This window comes from Cricetulus griseus, chromosome 4, assembly GCF_003668045.3.
Source record: "Cricetulus griseus strain 17A/GY chromosome 4, alternate assembly CriGri-PICRH-1.0, whole genome shotgun sequence".
In the NCBI taxonomy this organism is placed as follows: Eukaryota; Metazoa; Chordata; class Mammalia; order Rodentia; family Cricetidae; genus Cricetulus; species Cricetulus griseus.
This window is the reverse complement of record NC_048597.1, coordinates 163,741,384-163,756,959: the sequence shown is the minus strand read 5'-3', so window position 1 is coordinate 163,756,959 and position 15,576 is coordinate 163,741,384. Positions and strand designations below refer to the sequence as shown.

General features: G+C 39.2%; 1 protein-coding gene across 1 annotated transcript in view; it reads right to left on the bottom strand.

Moving 5' to 3' along the window:
* The window catches only part of Rdx (radixin), a 48,139-nt gene extending 33,128 nt beyond the window's left edge, over positions 1-15,011 (bottom strand). Inside the window, exons 1-2 of the mRNA XM_027415105.2 lie at positions 14,879-15,011; positions 618-689 (exon numbers count right to left, since the gene is read on the bottom strand). Coding sequence (XP_027270906.1) covers positions 618-629 — 12 coding nt within the window. The 5' untranslated portion in view covers positions 630-689; positions 14,879-15,011. The remainder of the gene's footprint in view (positions 1-617; positions 690-14,878) is intronic.
* Positions 15,012-15,576: the final 565 nt, after the last annotated feature.

Genomic DNA, 15,576 nt, shown 5'->3' with positions numbered 1-15,576 from the left:
CATGGATTATTTGTGCACATGAATGCTGCTTGGTTCCTATATAAGCCAGAGATATCAAAATCCTCTTGGAGCCAGAGTTAGAGAAGGCTATGAGCCTCTAGACATAGGTGTTGAAATACAGCACTGGTCCTTTTCAATAACAAATGTTCTAATCACTCTGAGCAATCTCTCCACCCCACCTATATTATCTTATTCCCAAGACTAAGGACACAGAAGGAGGAGGATTACGAACTCAAGGCTACTCTGGGCCATACACACACACTGATAGCCAAAAGAAATACTGAAGAAATGCCACTTTATAACTCTAAAACAAAAGGAGTAGATCTTAGTCGAGAACCACAAACTTCTAAGAGAAAGAAAACGATCTAGGTAGACAAATCTAGACTATCATCCAAGTTCTAATGAGGAGAAAGTTAAAAGGCATGGGTTCTGTATACTTAACTATCTTGTGCTAACAATAAGTTACATTTATTGAGCACTAAATGTATACCAGGATAGAACTAGACAGCTTGGCCCCAAATTTCATTAATTTTAACAGTAACTATAATGTCATCCATGATTATTCTTCATAACCCACAAAATGCTAAGCAGTATTAAGACATGCAAAATACACTTACTGGTTTCGGCATTTTCCTTCTCTTGTTTGTTACCTTCTTTAGAAACTGTTCACTTCTATAAACTATTATAGCCTGTTAAAGAAAAAAAAGCATACTATATTAGGTTTGGCTGTACCTTACAGGAAAAGAGAAAAAAGTAGAGTACTTTAAAAGCAGGTTAGAAGTGACACCATGTTCTCTTACACTCATGTTCAATGTTTTCAGCTAGCATTTCACATTCCCTACAGAGTGGTATATGGTACTGAAAGCAACACTTGTCTCAAATAACAAGCATAGCATAAAGTATGTTAATCTACTGAAACAGCAAGAAAACAAGCAAGACCCAAAGATTGGCTCTTTCATACAAGTTCATTCAGGCACCTGCCTTGTGTGGAAAGGGATAGTAAAAATGAAGATGGGTAGACTCAAATGCTAAGGAAAATTCAAGAATACTTTCCAACCTTTCTTCTGTATTGCCAGATATAAAAAACGGTGATCAAAATTGTCTTCCTTAAAAATTAGTTTTCTTTTTGAAATTCTAAAACCTGAGAAAAATACACAATAACCTGTTCACCTAAGGTGAAGAAGGCAGCCACAGTTCTGCATAGCAACACTGGTACTAGTCCCCAGCTAGCCAGTGGCCTCCACTGAACCCCAGAGTGGTCCTAAGTGAATGCTGATGTGTAATTTCATTCATTGAAGCAGTATATTTTAATAAGAAAGGGACACCTTGTGGTCTTGGAAGTAAACATTCTTACTAAGAAACATTAACAATGTTTGCCTTTCTGAGAAATCTACAACCCTTTATCATTATTAGCTGTCTAGGAAGAGATCCCAGCTCCAAACCTTTCTTTGACTAATGCTGTCTTATTACAGATAAACTTATGTAGACTATCACTGTCAAGATATTTGTAGGCACAGCTAAAATTAACACACATTCATATAAGGTAATTTCCCTAAATTTTATTCAAGCACATACCAATAAATGTCTATATGCAGAAACTTCCTCTAGAGCTTTGTGGGTTTGGTTTTTGTTTTGTTTTGTTTTAATCTGAGTCACTGGGCAATGACATTCAGGTGGATGAATAGCATACCCATTCCTTAACTTTTTGTAGCCTATTCCCTACCCCCACCCGTATCCCCCCCCACCACACACACACCACACATTTACAGTCTGACAGGCCAAATTTTCTCTAACACTTTCCATCCTAGGTACCCTTCCCTTAGTTCTGATATTATCATAAATAGGCCTTGGTTTTAACAGCTTCCGTGTATGGTGGTGTACACCTGTTATCCCAGCACTGGGATCCCAAGCAGGAGGATAGTATTCTAGGCCAAAGTAACATACATAGTATGTTTGAAGCCAGCCTCTGCTATACAACATGCAAAAATGAAAAATACTGGCTTGCTTTCACTGCTCAGGATCCTAAAATCTCTATCTCTAGACCTTTTTAGGTACCTTTAAGGGTTATCTCAACTATAAAATGGCCCAAATACTTAAATCCTTAAACCAGGACCAAATCTACTTTTTAATCAAGCTTGCGTCAATTATATATTTCCAGAATAGTAACAGTGCTTGCTAATGACTTTTATGTCTTTAATATTAGATATAAAATTATGACCCTCTTAAAATTCTTAATATTATCAAGTTTTGCCTGTTTTTCCCCCTCTTCATTAATCTTGGCAGAAGCCCGTTTAGGTTATTGAGCTTTTAAAAAAAAAATTCACTTCTCAGTTTTGTTAAAATGCTCATCTTTCACTTTTGTTAATTTGTATTAAGTCTCAATGCTTTCTTCTACTCTTACTCTGGATCATTTTGTACTCTCTAAAATATATCAAAGTAAATTCCAACCTTTGTTCTTCACTAATTAATACTTAAAGATCATAAACTAACATATCCAAGGTTTAAGGGTAACTCTACAGCAATTTCACGAACAGACCAGTGAGAATACGAAAAAATTATTTTATCACTTGTATATTAAACTTCATCTATAGCATTTAGTGGCATACATAAATGTTAAAAACATCTATGAAATAACTGATTCCGGAAGTTTGTTTCACAGTTCACAGAACAATTTACTGCTCTTACACATATCAAGAACATCTATGAAAACTCTTCTCTCAGACTGTAAGTTTTTAAGACTACAGAAACACCATTTTTTCATGTGTATGTTCACATGTATGCAAGTACAAGCATAGGCCAGAGACTAATGTCAGGTGCCTTGCTCAAGTGTTCTCTATTTTCCATACTGAAGCAAGGTCTCTCATGTGAACTTAGAACTCGTTCATTCAGCTAGTCTAGTTGGCCCAGCTTATCCCGAGGATCTTTGGTTTCCAACTCCCATGCTGTGGGATTACAGGTGAATCAACACACCAGCCCAGAACTGCCATGAATTCTGGGGAGTCAAACTCTGGTCCTCATACTTGTGCAAGTAACTTTCACCAACAGCCTTACCCTCAGCTCAACATCAACAATTTTAAGTAAATGTATTGTGCTATCACTCAAATTTTGCTCTCAAGTCACAACCATGCATTAGGATACACACACCCCATTTGTACTACACTAATAATAAATCTAATGAAATTACAGGTTTTAAATTTTAAGGTTGAGTTCTTTTAATCAGATCTACTCCAGATTTCTTTTGTTTGTTTTTGTTTTTTCGAGACAGGGTTTCTCTGTGTAGTCCTAGCTGTCCTGGAAGTTGCTTTGTAGACCAGGCAGGCCTTGAACTCAAGAAATCTACATGTCTCCATGTCTCTGCTTCCAAACTGCTGGGACTAAAGACATGTGCCATCATGCCCACTTTTCTGCTCTGGATTTCTTGCCTATTTTTTTTTTACAGTTAAATCACTAACCAGAGAAGCCCCGTGAACATTCCAAACACCCCTGAATTAAAGGAGTTTCAAGTTAAATACAACTTTCAGGTTCAAAATGAAAGTAGCATCTTGCAATGAAAGGTCCGAGAACATAATCACTTTTCTGGGGATTATCCTGAGGGTGTGGGGGTACATCTGTCATATACTTGAAGCTATACCATTTTTTCTTCTTTAAAACAATTTTTTAATATTTAGTGTATAGATGTTTTACTACAAACATGTCTGTGTATTGTGTCAGATTTCCTGCAACTGGAGTTACAGACAGTTGTGAGCTGCCAATGTGGGTGCTGGGAATTGAACCTGGGTCCTCTGGAAGAGCAGCCAGTGCTCTTAACCACTGAGCCATCGCTCCAGCCCCTCCTTTTATTCTTATAACTCTTTAAGATTCAATTTTCAGCTTACAGAGGCTTGTTTTTCATAGTTATTTTAGAGAGCTCACATCTCTAATGAACTCTCCAATGAAGGAATCTTGCCAGTCCTGCACTGCACATCACTGTGGAGGTATTTTTTAGGTTTACTTCTTCCTACCAGAGTACTCAGGATATTTCTTTGTGGCCACTAATTTTCAGTCCTTTCTTGAGTTAGTGTTCTTTTACTGTAACATACCAGTCCCTATCACACTACTCTCTGGAGCTGGGCAGAAGAAGACTCAAATGAGTTTCTTCATCACCTATCATACTATTTTCTTAACTATATGACTGGTGTGCCCCCTTCAGTGAAATCTCATCACTAAGGAAGAATTACAACAAACAAAAACCCTTAATTATCCAACAGATTCTACATACTTAGTTATAGCATTCATATTTCAGAAAAGTTATTTCTTAAACACAGGACCAGCTAGGCAAGTAATAAAAACTGAAATAATTTGGCCTAGTTTTCAATTAGACTTATTTCAAGTCGTACTCCATCCCTCACCACCAAAAAAGTTTCAAGCAAAATAATCTGCATTAAAGTTTAGCCTTAATAAGAGAGCTCTACTGAAACCAAAGGATATGGCCTACATCAACACACAAAAAGCTGGGGTCTTACATAAACAAAGTAGGTCCACATGGTACCAACTGTGGAGAAGTAAAGGGCCTAACAAAGCCTTCACAAATATGGAGACACTTAACTTCTAAATGACAAGTGTACTGTCAAGTAATCACTTCATCTTAAAAATTATTAATCTTCCACTTATTTCATTTCACTTGCCGCAATAAAAGTGAAAGATTAAAAAAAAAACAGTATCCATATAATGGGACAAGTACAAAGAATCTAGTAACAGTGCTGTTTATAAATTTGTATGTCTTGGAAGCTAGTTACATGAATCATAGGGCATCTAGACTCCATTAAATCATATATAACTAGCCAAGCCAGAGAAAATAGTCATGGACCACTAAAGAGCAAGGCAACTTATAAAACCATGAAAAAGTTACCACATTTCTTTAAATTATGAATGAGGAAAAAAAGGTAAAAATTGTTATACTCCAAAATATGAAAAGTTACTAGGGAATCAGGATAAATATGTAAGCTTCTAAACTGAAAATACTGATTTTTGTTTTCAAAAGGAAAGATAAGAAGAAAACAAAGATAATTCAGTTTTGGAGGAATAAGTACTTATACATTATTATAAAACTAATGTATTTTATTTTAAATCGTTAAATAGCTAAAAGTAAGGAAATATGATTAATAGGAAAATATACAATAGCTATAATAAAGTTGCTGTGCAAAATACATTTCACTAATAGTAAGTGAAAACCTTCACAGACACATTGTACTCTGATAAACAACTGTAGTACTAAATGAACAAAGCAAAGTAGCTCTCAGGTGCTATGTCTTCATTACACAGTAGCAAGCTAAGACTTCTACATGTCAATGTTGAGCAGCCTAAGTGGTAGTAGAAGCAGACAAGTACGGCAGCATCATAAATTGGCTCCATATTTCTAGAAATTGTGATGTCAACATATATATGTATATGTATATGAAGCTATACAACTTTTTAGAAAGAAAAGTTTATTCTGCTTCTAGAATAAAGCCCAAAGCAATAAATATAAAAGAAAGAATCTCTACTAAGATATTGTCAGCCACATTTTTTACTAGTAGCCAATAACTAAAATTACAAGCCATATTGAAACTATGAGATAGCATGATGGATAGACACTTCAGGAGTTGTTTTTGTTGTTGTTAGGGAGTCTGTCTCTATACATTTAGACAAACTGTGTCAACATTTATGTAAGGTTAAGCAGAGGCAGAACATGTTAACTAGACATTCATTACAACTATGTGAAATCACAAATCTGCTATGTTACATCATTTACTATTAACAGAGGTTTTACTCTTAAGTTCCTAATTTTAAAAATTAGATGCAAAGCTTTCAAAAGCATATTTCACTAATCTGTTTATATATGAGTTTATTACCTTACATAATGTGGTATGTAAAGAAATTCTACCTAAAAATTTCTAGGACAAACCTATGTGTAAATGGAATAAATCTAAGTTTCAGTCAATTTAGTCATCATTAAACAATGTTCATTTCAAGATACTATTATGGATGGTGAACATCTAGTCCCTTCTTGGATCATATATTTTAAATACAACTAGAACCTGCTAGTAGCAGAATAGAAAATAAAAGATCACATGAAAAGTCAAGTAACATACATGCATATCCTAGAATTCCCCTACTCACTTGAAGTCGACTTTGTTTTCAGCACCTTTTCTTCTCTAAATATCTATTCAGCTGCCAAACATGCATATTTGTGTACCAGACACTGGTGAATTTCCTCTTATGTTACTATTCAGAAAACAATGACTCACTCTTCTCCCCTTTCTTAATTTTTTAAAATTTCACTTGCAGATTTATTAATGCAATTAATTTCCCTATTCCAGTTCCTCCCACTCCTATGTTACTTCAAGAGACCCTACCCAACCTCTTTTCCACGTCAACTTCCTCAGAAGCACAACAGAGCAGCAACTACCCAGTCAACAGTTTGTCTTCAGTGTGAAGAGATGATGGCAGCAGTAGCCTCCCTTCTCCAGCAAACTACCCACAAGAACAAACACAGTGCTATACAATAAAGACAAAACATTCACATACAGCATCCTCTGTCCTTCAACCCTGAGGCTGACCCTCCTCACACAATAGAGGCTGCCCTGTCAGTGCCACAGTGGATCTCTGCTGCAGTAGCAGCACAACAGACTAACAGGTCGGGAACTGCCAACAGGTATTGCCAAGTGTAGTCTATTAGTGCCTTATACTGAAGCTTCAATAATTAACACCAAACTCATTTTACTTTCAAGTTATTCTTTTCTTCCCAAGGTCTAACTGTAATGGTTTTCAGTCTTTTGGGATTCAAACTATGGACGAGCACAATAGTTGTCTTTGCATAAAATTCCAAAAGAACTCTTGTCCAATTTACTGGGAAACAAGGTAGCAATATTACAATGACAAATTTAAAATGCATTAATAAGGTAACTGGCAGGCAAATAAACACGGTTATGGCACCGGCAAAAGAACAACTCAGTCCTTTTTTTTTCCCTGCATAGGGCACTCTGGCCTATGAACCACTTCCCAGAAGTGTTTAAGCTCATAAAATAAAAGCATAAAATACAGAAAATTACAAGAAACCTACCATTCTTGAATGTAATTATCAAAATTTAAGCACACAAATCTATGTCAGAGTAATATGTGCTTCTTTTCTAGCATTTTTAATAAACAGTAGTACTGGATTCAATCACTAGACTTGTAAGTAAAAGATTATAAATACTATACTGAGAAAACTTGAATGTATTATGAAGATCCCGGATAAGTCTTATGGAATCAAATCTCTCCGATACTGCCACATTCATAACAGACTATGTTAGTAGGGATATAACTTATCCATCCAAGTTCACATACTCTCAGGTTTAAAACTTTAAAAATAGCAAGAAGTGTTTACTATAAATCAGCAGTGTTTAATGGTATAATAATGCTTTTCTTCCCCCATCCCACCCCCATGTGATTTTCAAATGAAGTGCAGAAGACAAGACCGTCTTAGCATTTGCAGAATGCTCACTTTAAATACACTCACAGACAGGATCTAATCCTCATAACTGCTTGTCTTTTCCCCACCCTACTTGAGTATTCCAACCCCTCTACCTCCAAAAGTAAGGACATCCAGGTAAGTAAGCGACTTGCCCAAAGGCTTGTAACTAGTTAGTTAGGTCCCTAGTTCTGGGCCCCGACTGACCTACTCTGCTTTCCTCTTGCAGTTCGAGGCAAGTTAGTCCTAGACAACAAATGGGACTTTTAAGGGGCTGAGAAAGCTTTCTCCTCTACCACTATCAAGCTGAAAACCAACCATTAGAGTATCAAAGCTGAAAATTAACCAGAATGACCACCTCAGAAGCTGACTTTTCTACATGGTGACAGGGAATTCTAAATCTGCTTGACACTTGCTCAAGTAGATGTAGTCTGTGTTTTAAAGATATCTTCAAGAAAATATTGATGAATTTTGAGAAAACTCCAATTTCTAAAGCTTAAATATAAAACACAACTACAAAATAACATTTTATCTTGAATTTCAATTCTGCCCTAAAAATTTTGGAAATAATTTGTATTGTTCCTAAGGTGAGCAGAAAGGTAGATAACACATTATCATTTGTAAATATGTGCTAGAATAAAATGTAAGACATCAATACGCAGTCCAACTTATTCATTTACATTTAAGAAAACTTTTTAAAAACCATATAATAAACATTTAGAAGTTGATGGGGGAAGTCCTTCTGTGTATATGTTTGTCTTATTGGTTGATAAAGCACTGTTGGCCAATAGGGAAGCAAGATAGGTGGGGCTAGGAGTCGAGGCAGAATTCTGGGAAATGTAATAAAGTGCAGTTGTCATGTGATTCAGGGGAAGAGAGGATGCATGCCGCTCGTGTCCTCGATAAGTCTTTATAAAATATATAGATTAATGGTTATGGTTGATACTTAAGACAGAGCTAGCAAATAAAAAATCCTAGTCATTGGCCACCAGCATTGTAACTAATGTAAGTCTCTGTGTGTTATTTGGGGGCCCTAACGTGGCGGCAGAACTCAGGTGGCTGGTGGAAAGATTTATCATTGCAAGAAGTAGTATGAGGAAGGCAGGCAGGTTCATGTAAAGTCATGGTAAAGAACCAAAGACTCATAGTGAACTGGGAAATTCTCACAAATACTTATACATCTTACTTATTTTGAGACACTAGACATTATACAACACTAGCTGCTTTTTCAAAACTAAGTGCAATGCCTTAAGTATCTTTAAATAAGACATCTCATGTGGTCAATAAGGACACCTGGCAGGTCTCTCTAGTAGCATAAAAACCATTCAGCTTCCAATTTTCTGATACTCAATCTCCCTTTTGAGAAATAAGGACGGTACCAATCTCACAAATGGTCCTCAGACATTTGTTGCTTTTGATGATGAGCTGGGTTTATATGTAATACTCACTTTAACTGTTGGTTATTGTCAAGGAAAAAATTTCTTCTCATTTTAGTGTTATAAAATGGCCAAGTTAGTAAAAAACAGTAGAAGACAAACACAAGCATAGCAAACATCACATTTAATAATGACTATAATTACCATGCTGTGTGTTCCTGAAGTATAAGTAGTAAGCTTTCCAGTACACACACTTCTACTGAAAACCAAACTAGGTTTGTATAGTTCTAAATCTAGAACCTAAAAAAAAATTAAGTATCAGAGTCCTCAGGACATCTAACAAAGTTTAATCCATCCCCCATACAATGAGTGTCCAACTTTTAACACTTCAACATGGCATTGTCATCTACAGATGTGTTGGGGTGCACGTAGCTATCCTCGGACGCATATTAGCCCACAGACCACAGGGACAACACACTTGGAAAGACTATTGCCAATTAACCATAGATAAGATACTGTATGTCTTCACTGTCCCTTTTATGAAGGAAGATTCTTTTTAAGGACAAGTCTATCTACTCTGGATGTCTCATTTGAAATTTCAGAAACAGGAAGATTTGAAATTAAAAAAAAAAAATAGAAAGCAAGAGGTATCCAGAATTGACATCACAGAAGAGTCTTAGAACTTTACACACTATTATTAATCCCAGCTGATATACACTACAATCCCACTCAACACACTTTTAAGACATTCAAAATGGCACGTGTTGGTTGTTCTTTACACTGCCAATTCCTCAGTATCTTGTCCATCTTTCAGACCTAATGCCAGTATTTACCATATTGTAACACCTGCTTGGATATATGACTAACATCTTAAAGTTTAGCTAACTTTTTCTGTAAAGGGTCAGGTAAATAAACATGTTAGGTTTCATAAGCCATACAGTCTATGTTGCAACTGTTTCTTGTAATTAAGTAAATGAACTTCAGTGTGTTCAAATAAAACTTTACTTGCAAAAACTGGCAGGAGGCTTGATTTATTTGTATATAATAATTCAATAAAGCGTTTTTACAGCAATCAATGTTTTTTTCATTTTATAATTTAAGTTTCGAACAAAATACATTAAATTGAATATTCACATTAAATTAAGTATGTTAATGTATGACAGGTCATTTTGGATCTGTCTTCATTTGGGGAGAAGAATCCAATACATTTGGTATATTACTAAGGAAAATAACGGGAACAGAATGAAAGCAATTTGATTAACAGTGCCAATATTGGAGATATGGCACATGCTACTATCCTGGCTAAGGAGCAGTGGATATCTTGAAAGATTGCTTCTGGAAAAGAACCTCCCTTACTCCCTTAGATACTTTGTATCTAGACAAGGCACTCAACTCATCTACTCCCTTAGATACTTTGTATCTAGACAAAGCACTCAACTCATCCCGGCAGCTAACCAAAGTCAAAAATACAATCTTAGTCTATGACAGGAGGAAGGGCCCCGTCAGAGTTGACAATGTTCTATTACTCAGTTATTCCATCTTAAATGATAGAAAGGCTCAAAACTTTACAAATTCACTTGTAGCAAGTCTTAGTTCATTTCAACTTTTTGTAAATGAAAGGGAACGTTTAAGGTCCTGAAAGCCAATAAGAATTAAAGTTTAGGAAAAAACTCAGTGAATTAATTACTGATAGTGAGGTCACTAACTTTATAAATGTACTATCTTAGAGAAAATAATGTGGTACTCCTTTCTTTGATACTGTATCTAAGAACATGCCCAATCTCCACCCAGCCAATGGAGACTGAACCCTATTAGGTACACTACCAGTGAAATATAGCTGCAGCCTTTTTATATTCTTTTTTACTTTGAGATGGGGGGGGGGGTCCTCACTAAGTTTTCCAGGATGGCCTTGAACTTGCAATCCCCTGCCTAATCCCAGGACAGCTAAGATCACAGATTTATAGTACTAGGTCCAGTTTAAAGCACTCTTTCAATAGAATAAAGCTTTTTGTTCTTGTTTTTCTTTAAGAGATGAGCAAACTCTCTCAGCAAAAAGACAAAGGTTTATTAGCCCATACAGTTGCCATCATGGCTCAAAAGGAGACAACATGTAAACAATTGGCATGTACAAGTTCCAACAAAACTTTATTTACAAAAACTTGAGTAGGCTGGATTTGGCCTATAGATTTTAACTGGCAGAGTAATACACAAAAGTTACTAAACAATCTTTCCAAGTAAATTAACTTTACTACTTTATTATTTCCAATGTACATAAAGCATAAAGAAACGTACTCAGCAGTTTTTGGTGATCATGGCTAGATGTAGAAAGTTTAGTGACCTTGTTTATATACATAAAACATAATACATATGATTTACAATTATACTTAAAAGGTCAACTATAGAGAAAGACAAAGCTTACTCATACCCAAATTTATACCAAGTACCTGTTGCAACAAAAACTAGGTTATTATCAAGGCATGGTGGCATATACCTTTAATCTCAACATTCTGGAGGCAGAAGCAGATCTCTGAATTCCAGGTCAGCCCGGTCTACATGGGAAATTACATGACAGCCAGGACTAGAGAGACCTTGCCTCAATACAAACATAACAAAAAAACAAAATTCTACTTATTGGAGCAGGGAGATGGCTCAGTGGTTGAGAGCACTGGCTGTTCTTCCAGAGGACAAGGGTTTAATTCCCAGCTTCTACATGGCAGCTCACAACTCCAGTTCCAGGGTACCTGGTACCCTCATGTGGACATGCATGCAGGCAAGGACACCAATACACATGGAATAAAAATAATTTTAAAATTCTAGTTATTTTAAACTGATGAATTTGTGAGGACTGCTATGCATAATTGTTATTTGGTGTGGAGCCCTATATAACCCCCACCTTTTCTGAAAAGCTGGTACTAGAGTCCACTATTAAAGACAGCAGAAGAAATTGATCACACAGACAACTATTCCTCTCTAAACAGTTTCCAGGCAAAGATACATATTATATAGATATGTTGCTATTCCAAATCACATGCCTGTTTCAAAAGACAACATTTTGTGCTTATGGGTGTTTGGTGTATGTATATGTACATGTTTTTGTGTGTGCACCAACTTTTACTATACTTTAGGAAGAAATTTATGCTATACTTTAGGAAGAAAACAAGGTAAACCTCACCAGTAATAATTAGTCAAGAAATTTTGCACATGTGTTTACACAAACACTTCTGAGAATTAGTATAGCAAATTCCACTAATTTCATTCAAATGACGAAAATTTGGAAAACAATTACTTGATGCTTATCATAACTAATAAACACCATGCCAGGGTTTGTTACAGCTAACAGACTTGAGACACACAGGTAATGCTCATCCTTGCAGAAGTGCTACCACTTTCTAAATACAAGGAAATTACCAATGAAAAATGAGCCAGGGATAGGATTGCCTAGTTCTGGAGCAATAATACAGTTTTTTAACTCAGTGTCTTAATTAATGTCTTTCCGATGGTTATAACTCTACTATATAATGTATTAGCTTCATAGTTTTTTTTAAATGATTTAAGATATACATCCAATATAAACACTAAGAAGCATACAGAAATGATGAATAGGTCAGATGGGATAGTTTTAACACTCTCTCTGTGGTCAGACTAGTTACCTCTATCTCCAATGCCATGAGCTACTTAAATCAGATTTTCCCGGAACACCCTCTGGTGACACCTATGGTCAAGAAACTTAAAATAGCCTTGCAGAGTAGCAACTTAATCCAGCTACATATACAGGATGTCAACAGGGTAAATTAGTGCCCAGGAGCCCTTGATCTGCAGGGGGCCCAAGTCATCTAAGAGTAACTTCCTTACTTCCCAGACTGTAGCAGTAAGAGGTGCAAGCATCCAAGAAGGAGTGACTCCCAGGCTGCACCAACAACAGGAAACTATTACCTATGCCCTACAGATATGTTCCACCAGCACTGCTCAGTCCTCACTACCTCAACGAGATAGGATTTCAAGGCTTTGGTCTTTGGGGAAAAAGTTAAAGATTTGCCACTCCATTTTGAAATGGCTCAAGGTAAAATGCATTACATTTAAAACGAATGAAAATCCAGGACTCTCATCATTACTCAACATTTTAGAATCCACTATATTAGACTGTACATGACTTTTATAATAAGATTGAGAAATAAAAAAAAAATAAATCTGTAAGTCTTCCAACCACTGGCCAGAGGCTGAAAAGTGGTTAATAAAAATCCAATTCCGCTCTTGGGAATGGTAAAGCAATAAATAAAAAAACCAGCTCTTGCTCCGATCTCTCATGCCTGTGACTACTGACAACTAAGAGAGGGAGAAAGAGTAAAACCTGTTGTTTCTAACCATCACACATTAAAGCAGCAATGTCATTTCCACCTGAGTAATCGGTTCCCACAAAATTAAGACTCAATATGTTTTTCTCACAGCAAAGTCTATTAAATCTATTCTATAAAAGACTCTGAGTTCCTCCTACATCTCTCCTATGTGAAGCTTCAGGAATGAACAAAACAATATGTATGACCCACAGAGGCCAGGCCTTAACATTTCTTAAGTGTCACAATCAAACTCCTCATATAAACAAAACTAAAGACTCCTAGTGACGATTCCTTCCAAATATTAACTGCTTATTAAATTCCAAAGTACAGTTTCCAGAGGGGTTTAAGCAAAGAAGTTAGTGTAATTCTTTTCACAGCATACTGACAACTTGAAAAGGAGTGTACATTTTGTCACATTTGAAGAAATTGTTAATTTGAAAGATAAACCGCACACTGGTGCAAACAACGAAATTCTAAAGATTTTTTTTTAAATGCAACCCTAACATTAGCCTCTTTCCAAATCCAGTGATGCTGTTTTGGCAAGTGATTATGCCATTATTTATGCAGCAAAATGAACAGGGCACTTGTTTATTCTGTGCTCCGTCACAGTCTTATAAGTATTCTATGAAAAAAAAAAAAAAGATGCTTGGTCAACAATAGATTGCAGTGTCCAAGAACTCTTTAATCACATAAACCCTTATTATCTTGGGCTTTTACATTTACATCATGCAAATCTTGGTGCCTCCATAGAGCCAACGGGGCTTAGCACTCGCACCTCTCCTACAAAAAAATCTCAACTGTATTTATATATATATATATATATATATATATATATATATATATATATATTTTTTTTTTTTAATGAAGTTGACCCCTTAGAACACATTTCCAACGAATAACCAATCTTTTCGGGCGAGGAGAAAAACCCACCCAGAATCCTGACAACGTTTAAAGAAACATCTGTGTAGGAACAGACATGCTATTTCAACTGAAATAACGCACTGCCCCCTTTCAAACTTAGCTCGAAGATGGGAGTTTGGGAGCCCGGAAAGGTAGGGATACGAACTCTGCTGCTGGGGTCCGCTGACACTACACCAAGCAGTGGCTCCGCGACCCGGGCCAAGGCCAGGGGCCGGGAGGACAGCAGCAGCAGGTTAAGGGCGGGCGGCCGGGAGTCCGCGGGCCTGGCCTCGCCGACTCGTGTCGAGGGAGCTGCCGGCGCCCCAAGCCCGGCGACGCGACAGCCCTCCCGCTGCCGAGGCGTCCACACGCTCTCTAGTAATCCAACACCCCGACTTTCAAACAGGAGGCCGGGGGAGAAGTTCCAACCGCGCCTCCCCTCCCCGAGCATTCGACCTACGCTGGCCACGGCCCTCGGGGCGCGCCGGGCCGAGCCTGGGGCCCAGTCCACGGCGGCGGGAACCCGCACCGCCCGACGCCCGGCGCGGCCAGGCCGACGGCGGACGGCGCAAAGCGGCAGGATACTCCGGGTAAGCGGCCTGGCTCAGCCGTTAACGACCGTGGCGGCGCCTCTCGGGCGGCCAAGCGCGAGCCCGTCTCTGAGGCGCGCCAGGCCCGGGCCGAGGCGCCACAGCCCGGCAACTTCTGGCCGCCACCTCAGCGCCTCGGCGGGGAGTGCGGGCAAGCGGGCCGGGGGGGGGGGGCGAGGGAGGCAGGGAGCGCGGAGCAGGGCTTACCCCGAAAATGAGCGGCTCCTTCCCTGCCCGCCGCCGGCTGGCTGAGGCGCGGCTCAGCGGGGGCGTCGCGGCTGGCAGCGAGCGAACGGAGAGGCGGCGGTGCGAGCCTTGAGCCGCCTGAGAGGAGACGCGCCGCCGCCGCAGACAGCTCGGCAATATGGCCGCCCGGCGCCTCCTCGGGGGGGAAGGCGGGGCCGCCCCGCGCCCCCTCCTCCCGCGGCCCGCCAGTGGCGGGCGAGGCCGGGGCCCGAGCGCCAACGCCGCGGCTGCAGCGAGGGCGTCTCTACCGCCCCCCCCCCCAGGGGCTCGGCGCCACGGGCGGAGACGAACGGGCCTCAGCCAGGGACGCGCTGCGGGGCCTTGGCCAAGGCTTCCCGAGGGACGAGGACGCTACGGGCCAGCGGGAGCCCGAGTCCGAAACCCGCAGTGAAAGAAGCGGAGCCGCGCGCCCGCCGCCTGCCCCCGCCCCGAGAGTGGAAACTTGAAACTCCCGCTGGTGCCAGGGAACTCGCGGAGGGCGTTTCCAGCGCCCCCGAGGTGGAGCTGTTCCCAGCAGAAGGGGGAACCCGGGGAGCCGCTCCAGGGTGTAGTTGGGTGCTAGGCATCAGGATCCCGGGGAATAGGCCCAGCATTTGCAACAAAAAGGACATTTATGTTGTGCAGATTTTAACCAAATAATAAGGCTGGCTGCTTTCAAT